The 20,755-nt window shown below is 42.3% G+C and overlaps 2 protein-coding genes across 4 annotated transcripts in view; both read right to left on the bottom strand.

The window, feature by feature from the left end:
- Positions 1–1,006: 1,006 nt before the first annotated feature.
- tmem39a (transmembrane protein 39A) lies at positions 1,007–12,461 on the bottom strand. Of its 2 annotated transcripts, none has more exons than XM_079497571.1 (9): positions 12,057–12,461; positions 10,484–10,689; positions 8,833–9,055; positions 8,446–8,529; positions 7,391–7,545; positions 5,393–5,750; positions 3,956–4,143; positions 3,391–3,511; positions 1,007–2,544 (listed from the first exon to the last, which is right to left on the bottom strand). In XM_079497571.1, the coding sequence occupies exons 2-9, from the start codon at positions 10,594–10,596 to the stop codon at positions 2,305–2,307; spliced, it is 1,482 nt and encodes a 493-aa protein (XP_079353697.1). In that variant the 5' UTR covers positions 10,597–10,689; positions 12,057–12,461; the 3' UTR covers positions 1,007–2,304. The 2 variants fall into 2 exon arrangements, with proteins under 2 accessions (XP_079353697.1, XP_079353698.1); XM_079497572.1 differs by having other exon boundaries at positions 10,484–10,686.
- Positions 12,462–12,803: 342 nt separating this feature from the next.
- Positions 12,804–20,755, bottom strand: part of LOC306920032 (immunoglobulin-like domain-containing receptor 1) — an 8,315-nt gene continuing 363 nt past the window's right edge. Inside the window, exons 2-9 of one of the 2 annotated variants that reach the window (XM_079496631.1) lie at positions 19,844–20,014; positions 19,229–19,378; positions 18,418–18,537; positions 18,127–18,273; positions 16,823–16,942; positions 16,227–16,405; positions 14,834–15,475; positions 12,804–14,137 (exon numbers count right to left, since the gene is read on the bottom strand). In XM_079496631.1, coding sequence (XP_079352757.1) covers positions 14,099–14,137; positions 14,834–15,475; positions 16,227–16,405; positions 16,823–16,942; positions 18,127–18,273; positions 18,418–18,537; positions 19,229–19,378; positions 19,844–20,014 — 1,568 coding nt within the window. In that variant the 3' untranslated portion in view covers positions 12,804–14,098. The remainder of the gene's footprint in view (positions 14,138–14,833; positions 15,476–16,226; positions 16,406–16,822; positions 16,943–18,126; positions 18,274–18,417; positions 18,538–19,228; positions 19,379–19,843; positions 20,015–20,755) is intronic. The other variant, XM_079496632.1, reaches the window with a different exon arrangement.

The raw sequence follows: 20,755 nt of genomic DNA, 5'->3' as shown, positions 1-20,755 counted from the left end.
TATTGCCCCTCTCCGTCTCCTCCCTCACACATTATCCTTGGGTGTTCCACCAATCAGAGTAATATGAGAAGCAAGGAGGTCGAAGGGGACAGGATCTGTTAACAGGGCAGATTTGAGATTCGCCTGATAATTGAATGAGTGAGAGAGAAGCTGGCTCCAAATCGACCTATACGCTGCCACTTCTTTTGATTGAAGGGATATTGGGGTAATGGCATAAAGGGGTGACATAATACAATAACCATTCCAACACAAATAATGCTAGGATTTTGGCTCATGCCAACAACATAAAAGACCAATACATCAGCACCATTGACTCACGAAGTCCGCTACATTCAATTGGAAAATGTCAATTCATTCAGATCTCCACACATGCATAAGGTGCACCAAGGAGTTGATTTTATGACTGACTGACTTCAGATTTAAGTATCATGGGGCAGAGGAATAGGCAAAAGTATGGCACTTATATTGAGCATATTCAAGAGTCAAGACTTGAGTTTAGGCCCTGTGCACCACTGGTAATCCAGATGCCTGTTTGCGTCTCAAAAATGGTTTCCTCTTCCCCATCTGCAAGTGCTCTTCATCTAGATTTAAGTAAACAGTGCCGCATTCAGGACTGTGCAGAAAATGGCAATTTTTCAGAAGACCAATTATCAACATTCAGTTCTACGAGTAGAACATCTTTGTGAAGATAAGACTGATCCCCATTAAAACACCTTACCCACAGCCTGCTAATTAGTAAGTGAGACGAGTACAAAAGGAAGGAAACCACTTTGAGTTGAGATGCTCACAGAGTGTGACCCAAGGCAATGTGACTGCAAGCCTGCAAGGCAAAATGTAACACCATTTTGGTAACTGAGAACATACAGTATATACCAGGAAGAACCTCACAAACGCACTCTTGCCTCTGGTTGTCTTCGCTCTGGTTCTGTGCTTCTCCCTCATGGGAATGGAAAGCTCAATAATGGGGAGGGGGGGTTGTTCTCATCAGAAATCCTACATAGTCGAATCCATGCGAGGGGGAGTTTACTTTACATGTACATACTTGTCGAGGAGAGAGGGTTATGAGGTATGGGATGTACCAACAGAACATGTATATTACCTGTATTCATTCTATGGTCTATCCAACCAACAATAAAAAAGGCAACAATACCATGGCAACATGATCCGATTTGTTATGGTTTAACCACCCAGTCACAGCTAAATAAAATAAAACAGTGACTGATAACCTTAAGGAACATGATTGAAACACAGGCCCACATCATAGCGTAAAAACCTCGACACCTGCCTACATAATGGGAAAACTTAAATAAGACAGGTAAACAACAAAATAACCAACTGTCCAGGCTATAGCAGTCGGCTCTTCAAAGTTACACTTGAAATGCTCGATAACTGGGGCAGGGGTATAAAATACTGTGAGAAATTGCATACATCTGCCCTAAAATCTCATCACTCGCCAATGCCCCAGTATAACTCTCATCCTATGATAGCTGTTGCTGTGAAATATGACGATGCTCACAATATAATACAGTAACATAACAAATGGAGAAGGAATACAGCAGTCCCTGCAGAAGCGGTAAAGCACATCAGGCGTTGCTCCTATTAACTGATCTAGGTACAGGAGTTTTTGCTTCTCTTATAGGTGATGGTATAAAACACAGCCAGAGGCCCTGCTGAAAGATAACAACGTGTCGAAGCCACAAATAATGGTAACCATATTTGCAGCTTTACTGAGCTCTTTCGAGTGGTGCAGTGAAAACTGCCAATGCTCAACGTCATACTGCCCCCAACAGCTGCATCAATTTGATCCCCAAATGAAATGTTTAAGGGCCCTGGGGATTTGCAGAATAAGCAGAACATTGGTCAGCATTTAGGCACAATTTGTCTGCTCGGAACCTCTTCTCTGACTGGGTGTGCAAACAATCGAAACTGGCTGGCGCAGGCCAAGTCTACTCTGGGTTTGGCCACCTGCACTTAGAACATCTTTGGTGGAAGTCACCTCCCGGCATTCCCTGACTTTCCTGTCGCCTAGCAACATAATAATACCTCATACCAACGTTGTTGGCGTGGTAATGCCCGGTGTAACTGGAAACAGTATACAAAATAAAAATACTCTTTAAATAGGTATATAAACATTGCATGAAAAATAGAACCGTATCAAAAACGTAGAGTTCACAGTCCGTCCCAAAGAGCTGTCGCCAAGCAAGCCCCCCATTCCTGGTTCTTCCACGTGGCCAACCCTTCACCCATCTCCTTTTTACATTCAGAGTTCTTAGGTCGGGGGGCAGGTGGTGGTAGGGAGGGCCCTTATTGTGACTTGAGCCCCAAGCTGTTGGAGGACAATGGGTAGGAGTAGGCCTTTCCGAGGACGATGCGGGCCCGCAGTAATTTAAAAAGGACATAATAGTTGCAGATGAGGATGAGCCCCAGGGAGAGCGTGTGGTTCCAACGCTCGGACCGCAGCAGAGAATAGAGCTGGTACAGGACCACACTGGACTCGATCCAGATCAACAGGTTAAGGATCCGCAATGGCTTATGAAACAGGATCTAGATGAGCAAAGAGAAGAGTCAGGCAGAAGAAAGGACAACAGAAGAACATAACTACAAAACAGATGGAAGGCTACAAATTAAATATCTATGGATTTCACTTCGACTGTGTGATACAGGGAAAAGGTATATATATATATACACACTATGTTTATCTAGTTCTTTTTTTTTGTACCATTTCTTGGGACAACTTCACCCATTTCCGAGTTCCAACCCATCTTCATGTAATTGGTCCACACTAATACGTATCACAATATGGTACTGTTTTTGTCTACTTGGTCTGTGTGTAAAAGGACTGTGGACAGTTCAGACATCATTGGTAAGAAGGTTTGGACATTTCAAACATTCTGGTCGTTTATTTTATTTTATTAATGCAACTTTCCAGGAAGAGTAAGGCTATAGTTTCTATTAGCTTGTATGGTAATCACCATCAATGTTATCATTGGTAGGTAGCTTGAACGGTCAGTCCACTAATGAGAGAGAGGGAGTAGACAGAAATTGTACCATCTTATGAGCATTAGTAAAAATGATATGAAGATAAGGTTGGAAATGAGTAAATCTCTGCCTCTGATAAATACTGAGTAGTGTATAAATGTAACCAAATGGACCCGTAAATTAGTTTTGGCGTTAAATGAACACAAAGGATTTTACTGTGTACTCTCACAGTCACAACAGGCCGTTGTTGCTTAAAAATCTGACTTTATCATCATCAATGCAAGCTAAAGCATGACCGCACAACATCATGACAACTGAATTTCCCTCATGGCATCTATGAATCAGTGCGTGCGTGTGTGCATGTGTGTCAAATGAGTGAATGACTACCTGCCCATCCAACCACCTACTCACATAAAATCTTGTATGGGAAACATCGGAGGGCAGTGCCACATTATAGGGCCCTACTGCCTTGTAGAGACTGCGACTGTGTCGTACCAACACCCCCTGAGGCCAGACGGTGCTCTCTGACCAGCTGAAAGACAGACAGGTGTACAAGCATGGCTTTATCACACACCAGAAATATTTGACACAAGGGCTGCAACTATCCATTATCTTCTTAGCGATTATTCTTACGATTGTGATTACTTTTTCGATTCATCAAATAATTAAGAAGTGCGTTTTCTGGTGCGTTTCCGGTGTCAACGCAAACAGTGAAGCATTTTGAACTTTTAGATTGGCTATCTTAAATATTTTTACTCGTTTTTACATTTTCTTTCAACTTGAAGCCTTAGCCTATAATCACATCACTTAATTATTACCCAAATACTGATCAGCTATTAAATGATCATTTGGTTATTGGTTGGATTTTTATAATAGATTATTAAATCAATTAGTTTAGTTGCACCCCTATTTGATACAAATGATCTATAAAAATGTGATTTTAGTCCTGTGTGTGTGTGTAGCAAGAGGTACTCACAGATGCTGAGGAGCATTACTGTATGAGCCGTGCTCTAGCTTTTGCCAGCGTCCTAGATGTGCTGCAGAGCGATGGAGCAGGTCACAGTAGCTGGGCGGCAGCAGCTGGCTCATCAGCATCACAAACGCATTGATCCAGACCATGATCAGATGCTCACACGACCAGCGCATGTCATAGTACTGGGTACTCTACACAAGGGGCAGAGAGAAAGTAAACAATCTAAACATATACTGAATGCATACACAAGCATTACAACAAAACATAGTAATCCCGCATAGGGTTAGACCATGTACATTTTCTTTTCTTTTCATGCCAATATGGATACCAGCTTTCTTTTCTCTTTTCTTTGCCAAAGCTGCTGACAAGATACAATATGTATTTTTTTCCTTTCTCTTTCTTCTTGGAAACATGAGTAAAAATAATAGAATAGAATAAATATGGCAAATTCAAAATGAAAGTGCCCTGGAACTTGCACAAATAATTCTCACTTCGGTATTGGACTGTCTACAAACGTCTGACAAACATACACAAGCAAAGTGTATAATATTGTCAACATCCACAACAATCTGTATTGGTAGAAAGAAATAACTACATGGGGCCACAGTTAGTCCCAGAGTCCCAGTAACTGGGAACCAAAAGATTCCCAGTTCAATCCTCTGCTCCTTCTGTCTCTATGTTGAAGTGTTGTTGAGAAAAACATTGAACCTAACTGCTTGCGATGAGGATGGTTGGTGCCTTGCATGGTTGCCTCCACCATTGATGTGAATTAATGTGTGAATGACTGAATGTAAGGTACATTGTAAAGAGCTTTTTGTAAAAGCACTCTATAAATGCAGATCATACTGTCAACAACAGCAACAACAAAAACTAAACCTCTCTTTTACATTAATTGATGGTGGACCAGAGGGATACAGGCTACGTGAGCTGTGGGCACTAGAGACATCTGCACACCTTGATGTAAAATTGACAAACTTACTGAATTGTAGCAATTCGTAGAAATTGTAGACATATTAGACCTTAATTGTCGAATGTTTAAGCATGTTCTAATCATGTATAAAACATTTTCCAAATATTGTATTTTGAAAATGGCAATTTAACACTGAGGCAATTGGCAATTTAACAGTGAGGTGCCCACTCTTCCTTGGTACCCACCTATCCTGTTACCAACTGAGTATTCTCTCTTGGGAGAGCTATTCATGTCAGCTAGGGCAGATATGGACATGCCAATATATATCTGATATTATGAAGAATGCAATATGAAAAAACAAAATTTTGGTTGGACCCTACACAGGAACACAGTGGACTGATGATGACAATAGTAATAGGAAATGCCATACGAAATGTAAATTAATGTAAATGAATACGATTTGTGTGTCCATAACAATTAAGTTGTGAAGAAAAAGTAAACAAATCACAAATGACATAACAGATACCAACCTTAACAAAGCAGAGGGGCAAGAAGGCTACGTAATAAGCGCTGAACAGAGAGTTGAACAACACCTCCTTGATTCTGCGATTAAAGTCACTCTTCAGCTCCTCCACCTCAAGGCGAATCAGCTCTGGTGTGTGTGAATGTGTGTGTGGGGGGCAGGTGTGCCTGGGTGTGTGGGGGGTACTGGCAAACTGCTCTCTGAGGTTCTCTCGTAACAGGAAGAGGAAGTCGCGGGGCCGAAAGAATGGTGCATCTGATAGGTCACTCTGGTGGTGGTCAGCTTGGTAATCGCAGTCGGCTGTTGCCGTTTGGCCCTTTCCCCCTTCCTGGTGGAAACAGCAGAGCGGGACGTACACCCCAAATCTGGGATGGACGAACAGCAGGGGAAAGAGAGGAAGGACAGCAGAAAAGAGAGACTTGTTGCTTCAAAGATGACTAGATGAGAGTTAAATCTATGATGTGATATTACAGAGCAGTTATGCCATAAGCCTTGGTCACATCAGAAATCGCCAGTGCAAAATTCCTCTGGTGTAAAATATCACACATGCTGGTGTGTCTGGACCTATACTATGTGTTGGGGAGGGGCGTCAACTTGCTTTGTGAGTGTATAAATTATTCAGTTACATTTGTGCACTTGGGAGTTACAAATGGATAAATAAACAATTCACCATTTTCCCAAATCTATGCATACTATTTAAAACATTCACGCGCCATGCCCAACAATACAAATGCATAATTTCTTTGGGGGATCGCAAAACAAACGTTTGTCAAAACCACAGATGACATGACTGCTTGTTACACACTGGAAGGATTCATTTTCATTGAAAACACTGCTACCAAAAAATGTTTAGCCATCACAATACCATACCAAGTCTTTTACAGTAATTTGGAACTCTCAGCACTGACTATCCAGAGAACACTTTCAGGAACACCCTGAAAACAGTACTGTGATACTGTAAATACCTCTTCTACTGTTAATGCTGTTCTACCCTTACTACTGTAATTGCTGTTCTGGTCAAGAACCTGACCTAAATGTCACATTGACAATTAAAAAGTACTACATTTCTCGAGGCTACAGTGTGTCCAAATGTACAGGTTGCTTATGATCAGCATCACATAATATATGTGAATAAAATTCAACGTCATGTTTGCTCTTGCCAGGCAGCGTGGGAAAGATGCACTTGTTTGCCTTATCAAATCCTGGATAGACTCCACAGACACATCACCACAGGCATCCACCGTTGCCTCCATGAGGTTTTGCTGTGAGTGGGGGTTGTGGTCATACACTCTCCACGTTGAGAAAAACTCCTCTATTGCATTTAGAAATGGGGAATAAATGCTAGCAACGGGGGAAAACAGAAAAGAAAAAATAAAGAACCATGAATCTGGGTTGGCACCATCAGATGCAGCCTGGTGGAATCTCACATTATGCAAAATGACAATATACTGGGATTGCTCTGGTTGCCCTTGTTCTGGTTCCTGTTTAAGAAAGCTATTGAGCAGCTAATCTATAAATTATAGGAGTTGTGCTGTGTCATATGGACCTACTTTGACATGGAGGCTTTGGCATTGTTAGGATCCATTGTTCCAAAGCACATGGACAGCCCCATTAATCGACTCTGTGACTGTTTTGGGAATTGTGATTGGTTGGGCTTAGGCTTAGTATTTGCACCTGGAGATACGTGTGGTCTCTGAGTTGTTTGTGTGATGACTCAAGTTAATTAAACTTCAAGCATGTTTTGCTGAATGACCATATATTTCAATGATTTATTGGTCACTTTTGTGGGAAGAGTTTGTATAAAGAATTTTGATTATTGAACTGTGGAAACTTATTTGCAGTTACAGGGTGTGTGTGTGTGTGTGTGTGTGTGTGTGTGTGTGTGTGTGTGTGTGTGTGTGTGTGTGTGTGTGTGTGTGTGTGTGTGTGTTGGAGGTGACAGGGGTATGGGGTTGTGCTACAGGAACCAGTTCGCAAATCGAGAAAAACTGTAACACAGACTCACGGGTATCCAAGGAAGAGGAGGTTGAGGACAGAATGGTTCTTGCAGAGGTTAACCAGTGTCCAGCAGAGCACCCAGCCACACATGGTTAGCAGGCTGAGCCGGGCTGCAATCAGAACCACATAGCGTACCAGCGAGCCACCACTGCTCTGAGACACCTGGAGGAGCACACATCACAACCAAACAAGAGTCAGGGAAGTGGTTGTCAAACTTTTTTTAACACGATCCATGCTAGCCCTCTAGGGGAAAAAGTGCCACCAGTGCCAGAAAAATGCGTGAAAAACCAAGAAAGAAGGAGAGGCCCCCTGACTAACCAGGACATGAATCCCTCATACAGCTGTTGGAGGTTAGCATCACCCGGCGGTAGCATTAGCTTTCCATGTTTTATAAGGTCCTAAACCTCTTAGTTTGTCTCATTTTGAGCAGAAAAGGGACAAATAAGTGCGCGCGCACGTACATACGTATCCGTATGTAGGCTGTCTAAAAACAAAAACAGAAACATATATACAGGATATATATTTTAAAATATTATTTTGAAGTTACTGGATTAAATGAAATTGAAGAAAGACGAGTTCCCTCGTTCTGGCAGAGGCGGGTTGTGGAGAGAAAAACGAGGTCCCGTGTTCGTGGCAACGATTAAGTGTGTGTGTGTCCTGAGACGTTAAACTGCTCCGTTGTAACTACCACCGTTAATGTAGTGGGTGCAGATTTAAGATGCATTTGCAACCTCTGTGGACTGTGTGCTTCAACACGATCGCAAGATTGCTTTCCTCTGGTGGTCCAGCCTGGGACATACCAGCAGACTGGAGGAGGTTTCGAACTTAGGATGCCTACACTACTTGTGCCCATGGAATGCTGGGTGACATGACATGCTTGTTGTATCGTGACTGAGGACATATGCCTTGATTTTGTTGATGTAACTTTGCTGCACCTGAACTATTTATGTCCTTGTATGCAATTTCCTCTGTGTGGACATAAATAAATTGTTAAAGTGTGTGTGTGTGTGTGTGTGTGTGTGTGTGTGTGTGTGTGTGTGTGTGTGTGTGCGTGCATTTTACCTCTGAAACAATAGTCCAGACCAATCTCCTGGCCAACATGACTGTGATGAAGATAACCAGATGGTAGTCCATCAGATGGAAGTTCTGTACAGATGCAACACAATCAAACAAAAGGAGGACATAAGACTAATGGCATTTTTGAGGGGCGCTAGCTTTGTGTGTGTGTGTTTATACCACGGAATGTGATGATTTGATTGGCTGAGCACGGAATGTGATGTATGATAAGAGCGCCCCTTACTTCACACGAGTGGGATTTTTTTACTCTGCACAAACACAGATTTCTGCTGAATAAAGTCATGTTTCTGCACCTTTTAGGAAATATCTGAAGATGTTAATTAAGTCACACAAGTAATAATAATAGTTCATATAATTTGAGTATGCTCTCACCAGCGAGGTAGAGGCAGCAGGATGACTGTACGGGTACCACCAGACAGTCCGATAAATGTTGATGTACTGAACAAACAAGGCCACCAGCAAATAAATAAAAAGCAAGAACTCAAACAAGAGGCTGCTGTCCAATGGCAGCTCAGGGATCCTTGAGTGACGGACAGGCTCCGGGGTGATGAGGGCCGAAAGAGGCGGGGCAGACAGACCCACTGCATTACCATTCCTGCACAAAACATAAGCAAACATGCATGTGAGCACACACACTCTTTTACCAAACTCAGAGGCATATACTAGCAACACTGGTCTGTGATGATGTTCTGCAGGAGACAGTGACTCAAAACCTGTGGCAGTTACCTTTCACTGCTCTATTTATAGCACAGAGGAAGTGGTTAATACAGGGTTAAAGGTGATATGTGATAAGCATCTACACCAGGCGCACAGCAGAAATGACAAAAACTACCAGAATGTTAGCATTTTTGGTGATGGTGTTAAAACCATTTGCAAAAGAAAGTCAGTAATATGGTCAGCATTTATGGATTACACATTACACATAATACGCTCAATTAGGCCCAACTGATACAGCTTCTAAAACATGTGTCTAAACGTGTTTCAAGAAGCCGTTTGAAAGCAACGGAAGATATTACGATGAGACCATTTCCGTTTTCTGCCAATTGCCAAAGCAACAGATTTATAAGATAAGATTCAATGTATTTTGATAAGATCAGATTCATAATACACTGTGAATGTGCTCAGGAAAATGTTCATGAGCAGAGAAAAGCCATTTGTGGTCCGAGCATTGCTTGTGATTCACTTCATCGCCTTTTCTGGATCCCTATATGGACATTGCTAATGTGTAATAATATTGTTATACGTTATACGTTAACAATAATAAACTATTGCTATAAAAGTTAAAGATGTGTAGTATAACGCTTACTATAATGCTTACTGAGAGAACTGCATGTGTAACCAAATATTACAGGTGAAAATGAAAATGTTTGTGTAATCATTTTGTGCAGGCCACATGTGGAATTGTCGTGTCGGATCACAAATTGTAAGGAAGTGGCAGGATAGCACCGGGCTGGAACTATTTTTAGCACCATAGTAGCCGTCTGTCGATGTCGGCTCTCAGGTGCATTTTGCAACTTTTATTCACAGCACACGTTCCAACCGGCTTATCTCCCGACTTCATTCGACTGCCAATCTGTAGTAGTCTGTTTGGTGGAGAGCTACCATTAGGGACCCAAAAAAACATGGGCCCTTACATCATATAGCAGCTGTTAAGGTGCCGTTTTCATTTACAACAATTGTTGCTCACAAGTGGTTGAGAATGCACCCAAATACATTTAAATTGTGCCCAGCCTGCAACATATAGCAGGGTAGCAGGCGTGTGTGTGTGTGTGTGTGTGTGTGTGTGTGTGTGTGTGTGTGTGTGTGTGTGTGTGTGTGTGTGTGCATGCACCGTGCGTGTGCATCAGTGGTTCCCAGGGGTCCTTGTGGGGGTTCCAGGGCGTCCCCAGCTAAATGATAGATCATTAGGAACCAAATTGGCCCTTACAGGTTTGTAACTCTGAGAGTGTACAGATGGAACAATGCACACCAAACTGGGGGTCCTTGAAATAAAAGAAACGTTTGAGAATCACTGATCTCATACCTGTTCCTGAGGCCCATGCCATTGGTGAGGTTGCCTCCTACCAGAGTCTGCAAGGAGGGCAGAGCAGAGCGGCTTAGCTGCTGTCTGCTAGGGCCCCTGCGACCTCCTGGCATGGTCGCCAGTTACCGTGGTAACCACGGGCTACCACCAGCCGACAGACACTCCTCCCTCTCCTCTTCAGAGACCCAGCAAACACACTTAGACTGCTGGGGGAAAATATGAAAAGGTAAAAGTTCAGAGTTAGTAAAGAAAGCTACTGTCACTGTGGATTATGTAAGTTATTAAAGGAACACTTCACCCATTTTCAACAGACCTAACTTCATATAATTGGCCCTCACTAATGCTCATAAGATGGCACCATTTCTGTCTACTTACACTGTGTCACACCCAACTACCAGTCACATAATTGGTAGGCATGTTTGGTTATTGCAAACTTTTAATTTGTTTTATCAGTGGCTTCTATTGAGGCATGCTAACTTTCCAGGAAGACTGTAGTTTAGCTTGGAATCACCATCGATGATGTCACCGACAGTAGGCAGGTTTCTGAACTGTGCACAGCCCGCCAGTGAGACAGAGTGAGTAGACACTAGACAGGAAATTGTGCCAACTTATTATGAGGACCAATTATATGAACATATAAGGTTGAAAATGGGTGTGTGTGCTCTCCTTTTTACTTAGAGTTACAAAGTAAACAATGCGAAGACAGATGTCAGGTAAGTTATACAACAGTGCTTATTTAAACAATGCCATGGAGCAGCAGAGACTAAAGAGCACAGACAGAGCTACGTTTTGGATGTCATCATGACTTGGTTTGTAGTCACACAAACACCATGCAGATAAGTCCATCTGTCCCACAGGAAACAGCAGTTTGTAGACACCATATTGCAAAGGGAGCAGAACGAAACAAAAACAAATCAAACGAAAATGCAAAACTAGGAACTGAAAGGATGTGAAGAAGAAAGAACGGACAATAAAAAAACAATAAAAATGCTCATGAGTTCATTTAGCATTTTGTAACACTGAGAAGTGTACAAAAGTAACCTTTAAACATCTGCACAGGATGCATCCTATGGGGGATGTTACTGTGTAGAATGCTGACGTGAATTGAAGTAATCAAATCATAAGTAGAGAGATCAGTTCAACTCGTGATTTGTTGAATTGTTAGATAGGGGTTATTGTTCCTGTTAGAGGCTTGCTACGACATGCATTCACTCCATTCTAACACACACACAGCTCATTTATCAATGTGTAACCCTTGAGTGCACAGATGTATGCACAGACGGACCCTTATTGCGGGGTCCATCCATTTGGTCACATCTGTACAGTCAAGAGTTAAAGTAAACACTGAGGATTGTTTTACTGTGCCAGTCTGTCTGAACGGTGACATCACGCATTTGTTGTCTTTTTTTCTCCTCCAACTTCTCAACACACACGTGACCTGACCAAAGCGCTGAGAATTAAAAAACGGTATCCTTTTAATCCGACAGTGTGCACGTACACGCACACATACGTACACACACACACACACACACACACACACACACACACACACGGAGAAGTGTTCGCTACTTACACGACATCAACGTGTAACGGAGGGTGTGCTGAACGAGGATGCATCAGTTCACAACCCCCGGGCGGACGAGTCAAGTCGACACAGCAGCAGCAGCAGCGCGCCACACAGCACTTCTTTTCTCCATTCCCACCGTCAAATATCCTAAACTTCGCCCATGCGTTGGTGAGCTGCGAGGCCTCCGACAGCGTTGTACACTTAATTGAGCCTCGGATGAGAGGGTAAGGGCTTTAAAAACTTGTTTAAAGCTGCCTGCCGCTTTGGATGAGCAACAGTGTGAGGCATTGCACACACACACATACACACGCACGTACACACACACTCAAGAGAACCGACGTGGCAAAACTGCACCTCCTCCTCCTCTGAACCCCGCGCGTCATCAGCACTGCGACGTAGACTGCTGAAGACCGCCGCACACAGACGTCATCAGCTGTGCGACGTGAACTACTAAATACAAACAGTAAACACACCAACAGCAAACATGCACACACGTTCTGTTCTGAATCCAAACATTAACTTGGAAAGTAGTATAGATTTCTCGTGACGATATGTAGTACTATTTTCCATGCATTTGTTGAGTAATTTGTAGTTTAGCAATTCATACATTTTTAACTATTACAACGTCATCAGATTGCTTTCAGCTCTCCAACGGTAAAACCATATGGGTAAACAATGAAACACTGTATGAGCCATAGTGCCGTACACGTGCATTCCTAGGTCTGACCCTTAAAATAGAAAAACTACAACCAGTAGACTGAGCTGTGCTTTATTGATTGTCATAATATGGCTTCATTCACACTATTTTCTGAAAACACTGAAAACAAAGTGCTGTTCCACTTCCCTTCATTCACCTACTAGACAAACATTCATCAGGCTGCAGCAGCATTCATGTCATAGCATATAGGTTTTCATAAAATAAAATAAAGTTTTGGTCAAATACAGTTACTTCAACACATCTTGAAAATATGTATATATATATATCTGTACAAAAATACACCATGTGGAGGGAAAATGAATGTTTTCATGTTGTTGATTTTAGATAAAAAATCCCCATACATTGGCTAGCATCTCACTTTTTGTGCTGATTGACTAAAACAATAAAAACATGCAATGGCTTTTACAGACAACAGGTTGGTATAAAAATACAACAATGAACACAATGATAAACAGCACCTGAGTTGGACTAAACACCCTGGCTATAACCCTCTGATCCAGTAGAGGGTGGTATTGGAAAACCTATAGCTACAGCTCAGATAATAGTCATAATATAAAACAAAACACAATACATTTAAATTACATTGTCACAGTAGAGCGTTTTTAAATCAAGATCTTATAGAGCGTCGCAGTCCCGCCCCTCACCAGGGCCCAGGAAATGATTCCCCGTTCATTTTCCTCAGACATTTCAAAAAGTATTTATTTAAGACCTTAAGCGTTGTACAAAGCCAACTCGAGTTGTGAGAAATCATGACAACACAAATAATTAGAAAGAAGAAGAAAACGGCAGGTTACAACACTTTCTTGTTTTTCTTTTTTGTAATTATTTGTTTGGTCCAAAATATTGTGTTTATATAATATTGTGTTTTAAAAGGTCTTTAAATAAATACTTTTTGAAATGTCTATGGGAAAAATGCATTGGGAATTATTTCCTGGGCCTGGCGTCATCATGAAAGGGGGCGGGACTGTGACGCTCTATAGGCTATTCACACCAAGGCCATCTCTATGCTGACAAATCAATTACACAGAATACCTGTTCACTTCAAGTTAGGTTAGATTCAGGTTTAAAAATGTACAGTTAAAAAGAACATGAGGCCCACAAAAATAAAAAATAAATACAATTCGCCAACATTTCATGAATTATTGCTGTATTTGCCAAACCAGCTGCCACTTAAGTGTAGGTACCCAAACAGCTGCTCCTACAGTTGGCAACTACTTCACTTATTGTTGGTAAAAGCAAAAAAAAAACATTGTGGAATATTGAATGACAGGATCATTCTAGTGACCAAAAGTAACCATCTTAAGTGGAAGCCACAGGATGTCGGGACGGCTCAGATGACCACACTGGTGCCACTGCGAGAGCTCTTGTCCTGAGAGAGACACACAGACCCACTATATCAGCATCGACGTCTGTGTAGCTTTGCAGCCATGCATGTAAAAACAAGACATTGTCTAATGATGTGTCTTTGGAATTGTATTGTTGGCAAAATGTTAATAGAAGGAACATGCATGCAGCATTGATGAGTTATTGCTGGCATATTGATGACATTAGTCATCTTCAAATTTGGCCAAGGCTTTTGCCCAATCCGTGCCCCCACTTCCATAACAAGAGTCGTGGGGTCTAATAACGGCATGGTTTACCATTGAATCTCTGAGAAGCTCCTAGGAGGTTCGGTGGGATAGTGGATAAGAGAGTAATATGAATTCACAGCTTATTTTTTCACAAAATGTGAAAAATATTCGGGGACCGTCTTCCTCGTGTACAAGAAATTTGGTACTGATCTATGTAGTGGTACGCAAGATTAGCCATGGACAGACATATACTACAGAATGTGTGTGAATTCTTACTCACATTAACCACTTAAACCCTAGCATCCCTATAGTGGCCAAATAAGGTGAACATTTGATAAAACTAGGCAAAAAAACATTCTGCAAAAATAGCCGATCTAAAAGCTCACAACACACTGCAACATTGTGAGCTTGTACATCAGCCAATCCAGACCCTTGGGGGACACCGGTTAATTAAGCATGTAGGGTTTCAGTGATTAAAGCAGTGTGTTTCTTACAGTGTAACGATCATTCCGCCGGGCTCCAGGTTTCTGCCCAGGCTCATACTCTGTGTAGCTGGGAGGCTTCTCAGTCCATCCTCCACCTCCCCGTCTTCCACCTCCTCCTCCTCCTCCTCCTCCTCCTCCTCCTCCTCCTCTTCGGCTGCTGTCCTCGTCATCGGAGCTCCACGATCCACCTCTCGATCGCTGCGTGGCCGGAGGAGAGTAGTTGCTCCGAGACCTCGTCTCAAACAGGTCGTCTCGGGAGCGGGAACGAGGGCGGCCAGCCACTCCCGACACCACACTACGACCCCGGCCGTCCAGGGACTCCTCACTGTAGCTCCGAGGAACGCCTCTGGAGCGCGCTGGCGATGGATAGCGCCTTGCTCCTCCTCCCCCTCGGTCATCACGGCACGGGGGGTACCCGCTGCGACTGCTTGCGCTGGAGCTTGGAGGGCGTGTCCTTGGAGGAGGCGGCATTCTCCCTTGGTTCTGCTCTCCTATCGGCGGAAGAGTGATGACACGGCGCTCTGTGGGGCCGTTGTGGTGGTCACCAAGGGCGGAGAGCATGCTGGGAGGGCCCGCGGAAAAGGGAACAGACTGAGGCATGTGATGGGGAGGTGGAGGCATTTGGTTGTGGTGGGGTAGAGGAGCCGGCTGCTGGAGGGGACAAGAAGAGGAGAACTGCGCTAAGTACTTTATGCCTAAGCATGGCTATTCTTCCTGGGGTCCGTCACACCCAAATACACATCATACAAATACGACAGACAATAGTTCACCTACAAAAGTTAAGAAATAAATTTCAGAAATGTACAAATTTACAATATTGTACATTTCATGATAAAAGTAGAAAAGGGTTACCCAAGTAGATACATAAAAAAGCAAGAACTGCCTGTGTCAGTCAAGTTGAATGCTAATGACTTTCCATCTATCCCTTGAAACTTTAACGTCTGTCAACAGATTTGTTTTAATTAACTGAACTTACACTGTAGGCTAAAACAACCAAAAAAAGAAAAGGCATTTCAAACTATCTTTTTCTTCCAAATTAGTCGTTCTGTCAATTCCCAATTCCTTTTGTCAATGCTGACCCCTACTGGTTGGTTCATTATGGAGGGTGTAGTAGACAAGCAGGAGCCACATCTGATACAAATGACATGGCCACATTGGCCACTGGCCAGTACACAAGAGACATTTCTTTACTTACACCGAAAGACTTTTAAAACAAAACAGCTCTGCAATGGATGTGTAAGCGGGGTACTCCTGACAGTACTTTAGATACAACTTGTTTTAGCCTTAATAGAGTATAAACTGACTGTAATTATCAGACATTGGTATACAGGGAGAGGTAACATAATGAAATGGGTAAAATGTTGAAGCAGTATGGTTCTGTGACACAGCGTTCACATATTACCTGTAGAAGGGGACTGGTCATGTCCATCCCCCTCACCTGGCTCTCCAGGTAGTCAAGCATCTGATTGCTAGCGGGCGTATGGTTGCCATAGGCACTCTGTGGAGGCATGCCGTAGGCCGAAGGGTGCGGAGGGGGGAGGGGCATAGGTTGCATAGCGATGCTTTTGCCCGAAGCAGATCCTGAGGAGATAAAGCCAATCATAGATCAGGAATTAAGTCTCATAATCTCATGGGTCCCCCATGGGGTCTATACGTGGTCCCCTCTTTCCTCCCCTCTACATCAAATCTCTGTCAAAAATAGCTGATCTACAAGCTCTCAACGCGTCGCAACGTGACACGATGTGCGATGTTAGATCGGCTATTTCTAGCTTTTATCTTGTCTCAATCTTTTTGTTTCTTTGAAATTATATTTTCGTAAATTATGCTGCCATTGTAGTTTTGCAGATGTGGTGCACCAACAGTTCACTGCTTGCATCTGTATGAGTGAGTGATGAATAAACCCTCCTTGATTCTTGGTTAAACATATTTGGGATCAGGGCAAATGCTGATTTCCAATAGTTATGCTCTTCAGAGTTGCTGGGTATGTGATGTGTGTACCTGAGTACAGCAGTGGATTCATTTGCGATCCATTGCTCATTTGTCCGTATATAGGCTGTCCTCCCATCCAGGGGGCCATGGCCCTCTGAGCTTCCTTTATCATACGATGCTGCATCACCGCTATACAGAAAGAAAAAGAGAACATATTTTAGCTTAATGTAAAAATGTATTTCTTCATAATAACCGACATGTTTCAGATTGAAACACCTGTGTGTTGCTTCAGTCACTGTGCAGCTGTACTGGAACAACTGGATATTAAGGATTCCTTTAATTTCTCTACAACACCGTCTCACTCCCCGAAGTGCATATTGTGACTTCTTGGAACGAACTTTCTAAGATTCAGTCAAACGGCAATCTGGGAACCCATCGGCAAAAAATGAAAAACAGCGCCCTCTTTTCCATTGCATTTGGAAATTGTGTGAGTCAACAGTCCATCTCGAGAGACTAGTTCTCTAACCCAAGACGTAAAAGGTTGACTGACGGGTCCACCAAAGAAGCGAGCCGCCAGGTGACAGAGTCGCCGCGCAAGGTCCGCTTGAGCCGACGCAGCACAGTTGGAGTTATGTCGGACATCAGTTGTACATTAGCCAAATGTATTGCAATAACATGGAAGTCTGACTCCCCCCACCTATCAAGCAAGATGGTTCTCAGAAATGAACAGTTGTGTTCCTCTTGAGAAGATTACTTATATTTTGAGAAATTCGAAAGGGTTTGAAACATTTTTGAAGATTTGGCAACCTTATTTGAATTATATGGAAAATGTGTCCTTACCTGTATCAGAAATGTTATAGGTTAGTTATTTTCAGCTATCTCAGTCTGGATCGATTGCTTCCGGAAACAACTTTTTCTGTATAGTAGATTTGTCTCTTCTTGTTTTGTTTTGTTTAGTTTTTTCCACTTTTGTATAATATTATTATTATTATGCTTTAACTGTGCTGTTTTCTATGTATGTGGGGAGGGGGGAGGGCTGTGGACGGGTGGTCTGTGTATTTTGTGAAAAATTGAAAATAAAAACAAAATATTCAAAAAACATGCGACGTATTTGCCCCCCATCCCAAGAGGTCACCCATTTGACTCCGATATGCTAAATATCATCATCAAGCCATTAATCGGAACATGGTCCATGTTTACCAGTATGTACTATATTTGGCTGAAGCTGTGAATAGACAATGCCATGTACTGGTCACAGAGTAAGTGTTGCAGGAGGGCAGAGTATAATTATCTTCGCATGCCCAGTTCAGTGCGTGGTACATTTCTACAAGACTCAATAGAACAATGTATTTACTCATTGGAGAGTGGGGTACCTTTTTCAGGACAGCAACATTGCTGCGGACAGCAAGGGCAGCGGACATAGCAGCAGCATTTCTGAGGACAGCATTGGCAGCAGCAGATACACAATAGCAGGATCAAAAGAAGACATCCGATTACAATGAGGAGTACTGTTAACCAATCTGGAGGGAGGAAAGATGGAGAGGGATCCTGTGATAAAACTACTTTGTTTTAACTGCATTGTGCATGAAGGTTAACATGATCTTGATGAAAAGACATTCCTGCTTTCCAATGTTCATGTAACCAATATAGGTTTGGTTTCTTACTGTAAACGATGAGTTTGATTTCTCTGTCAGAATCTCCACTGGTGTCTCCAGGAGCATCAATAGAGCAGTAGTAAACCCCGTTATCCCACCACATTATCTCGTTGATCACCAGGTCCGCCTCTGTGTGAACACAAACATATATTATTTTCACATCCAGATTCAGACAGAAATGTATTAATCCCCAGGATGTTGCTTTGGCAAGTTGACGAAAGAACAGTGAGGAAATGAAAGTATCCCTGCTACTTATTTTGGTAATGTGTTGCTTTCTAACCCCAAGTATTTTGTAACTTATCTTCCTCCTGATGTAAACAGTGGCTATTGTATGCAGAGATTGGCTTCTTGACACCTACCATTCACAACTACACAAGCCCTTATTAAACTTCTGGGAGGCTTAAGTTGTTTGTAAATTATATGCATTTCCTAGTGATTGTTCAAACATGATTCCCACAGGGCATAGTCATAGCCTACTTGTGAATTAATTCTGAATGTTTCATTAGGATTTCTGTGTTAACCCGTAAAACCCAGGAAAGCATCGGTGTCATTTTTACGTTGCCTATTCAAAAATAGCAAAGCTTGTACATCTGCTATTGTTGAGAATTTCTGAAAAATCTTGAAAGTGTGAGAACTACTGATTTAGAAGGCATTTGTAGTATCGTCCTCAGGTCTTAATGGGTTAAGTTAATGTATTTTACCAATGACAACATTGCGTGACAGATTATTAAGCTTTATAGTGTTGGTGCTCTCAGGACTGTTATTGGTCTCAAGATACAACCATAGATCAAGATCTATCCATCTTTTATAATAAACTCACTATTTTGCATAGAGATCCTGCGCTCACGGTACTCTGCGCCGAGAATAGCTTCATTGGTTCCTCTCTTCTGGGCCACGGTGCGCACCGTCCTCTGACGATCTGGGCAGTCATTCGACGGGTCCTGACCCAACTGTAGAGCAGCCTGGTATGCTAAAAAAGTTACATTTTGTAAGGGATTATTGTAAATAGCATTTATAACATCTGGTATAGGTTTTATCAGTAAAGCTTTGGGTTTACTAATACACGATCTTACTAATACAAAGTAACACAACTACGTGTGCAAAGTGCATACTAGTAGGATGACAGTGACTGGCCGAAGTCCTTACAATGCAAGGGCCTAGTGTAAAGTTTGCATCTTCAAAACCAATGTAAATATATGGAATCTAATATATTAGATTCCATCTGTAACTTCCTACCCACCAACATCTATATTATATACTCAACTGTATATATGAAGTTGCTATGATTTCCAGATAATTCATCGATGGTGATGTGGAAGGTGGGGATAGTGATGTGGAAGGTGGGGATAGTAGCTAGTGTGTGTGTGTGTGTGTGTGTGTGTGTGTGTTAGTGCAGTGCTCATTTTGGTGTGAAAGAATGAGTTGCAGTCTTCACCTGTGGAGTAGAACTCAAGCACTGGGTCCTTGCAGAAGGACTTGAACCTCCAGGTGACCAGAACATCTTGCAGGCTAGCGGAAGTGGAGTAGTCACAGCGCAGAATCACATTGGCAAACAGCATCGTGCTGCGATCTTGCTGGGCAACAGTCACTTGAATGCATGACAACTCTGGGCAAGAGAGGAAAAACAGAATGTTACTCAACAGGTGTTTGTGTATAATAATACAGACTTATATAGCGCCTCAAAGTCACTGTATGTGTAAGTTTACCATTAGGAGGATAGGTAGTAATTAATACAGGTAATGTGATAAGAAGATACAAAGGGAGCTTTTATTCCAGTGTGTAGTATTGTTGTATCATTTCAAAGATGAGGTCCACCTCTTTCTTACTATGTAAGAAATACCATTTGGGTTTTGTAAGTGAAAAGTTAAAACAGTGAGAGAATGTGTGTGTGTGGCCTGTCAAAGTGGCAGAACTAGAAAAACAAGTAGCCTGCACAGACAAAGAGACAGGAAGAGCCCTGAAACCACCAAAGTGATATTCAAATGGAAGAATGGACAGGGTGAAGTCTGCACCAGCATGTTAAGAGGTAATAGCAAAAACAATCAACTCAAAGTTAATTGACATTAGGGTGGGAGGCACATAACCTTATGTAGATATCACATTTGTGCATCATAACAGTCGAAATCAAACATGTTTTACTCCAAATTTTAGGGGACCCAATTAAGTATTAAAATATTAACCTATTAAATAAGTTACAACTCCATGGATAGTATAGTAGCCTACTGGATATGCCTGCCCATCATATTGGACGATGAGTCATTTGGGAGATTCGTATCTATCTAGTAAACAAAACCCACTGTCACGTGACCGATACCCCTGTCCTGTCCCGGTTTTAAGTGTTAACTGT

This window comes from Electrona antarctica (genome assembly GCF_951216825.1).
Source record: "Electrona antarctica genome assembly, chromosome: 3".
In the NCBI taxonomy this organism is placed as follows: Eukaryota; Metazoa; Chordata; class Actinopteri; order Myctophiformes; family Myctophidae; genus Electrona; species Electrona antarctica.
Note: the sequence above shows the minus strand (reverse complement) of the source record. Positions and strands in the feature narration are given on the sequence as shown.

Bases quoted from the DNA above. Each gene is read 5' to 3' on its own strand.
- tmem39a (XM_079497571.1), bottom strand. From the start codon at position 10,596: ATGCCAGGAGGTCGCAGGGGCCCTAGCAGACAGCAGCTAAGCCGCTCT. The intron at 8,530-8,832 runs GTGAGAGCATAC...GCATCTGTACAG, and splicing joins CTGCTGCCTCTACCTCGCTG to AACTTCCATCTGATGGACTA. The intron at 7,546-8,445 runs GTAAAATGCACG...GTGCTCCTCCAG, and splicing joins TCTGGACTATTGTTTCAGAG to GTGTCTCAGAGCAGTGGTGG.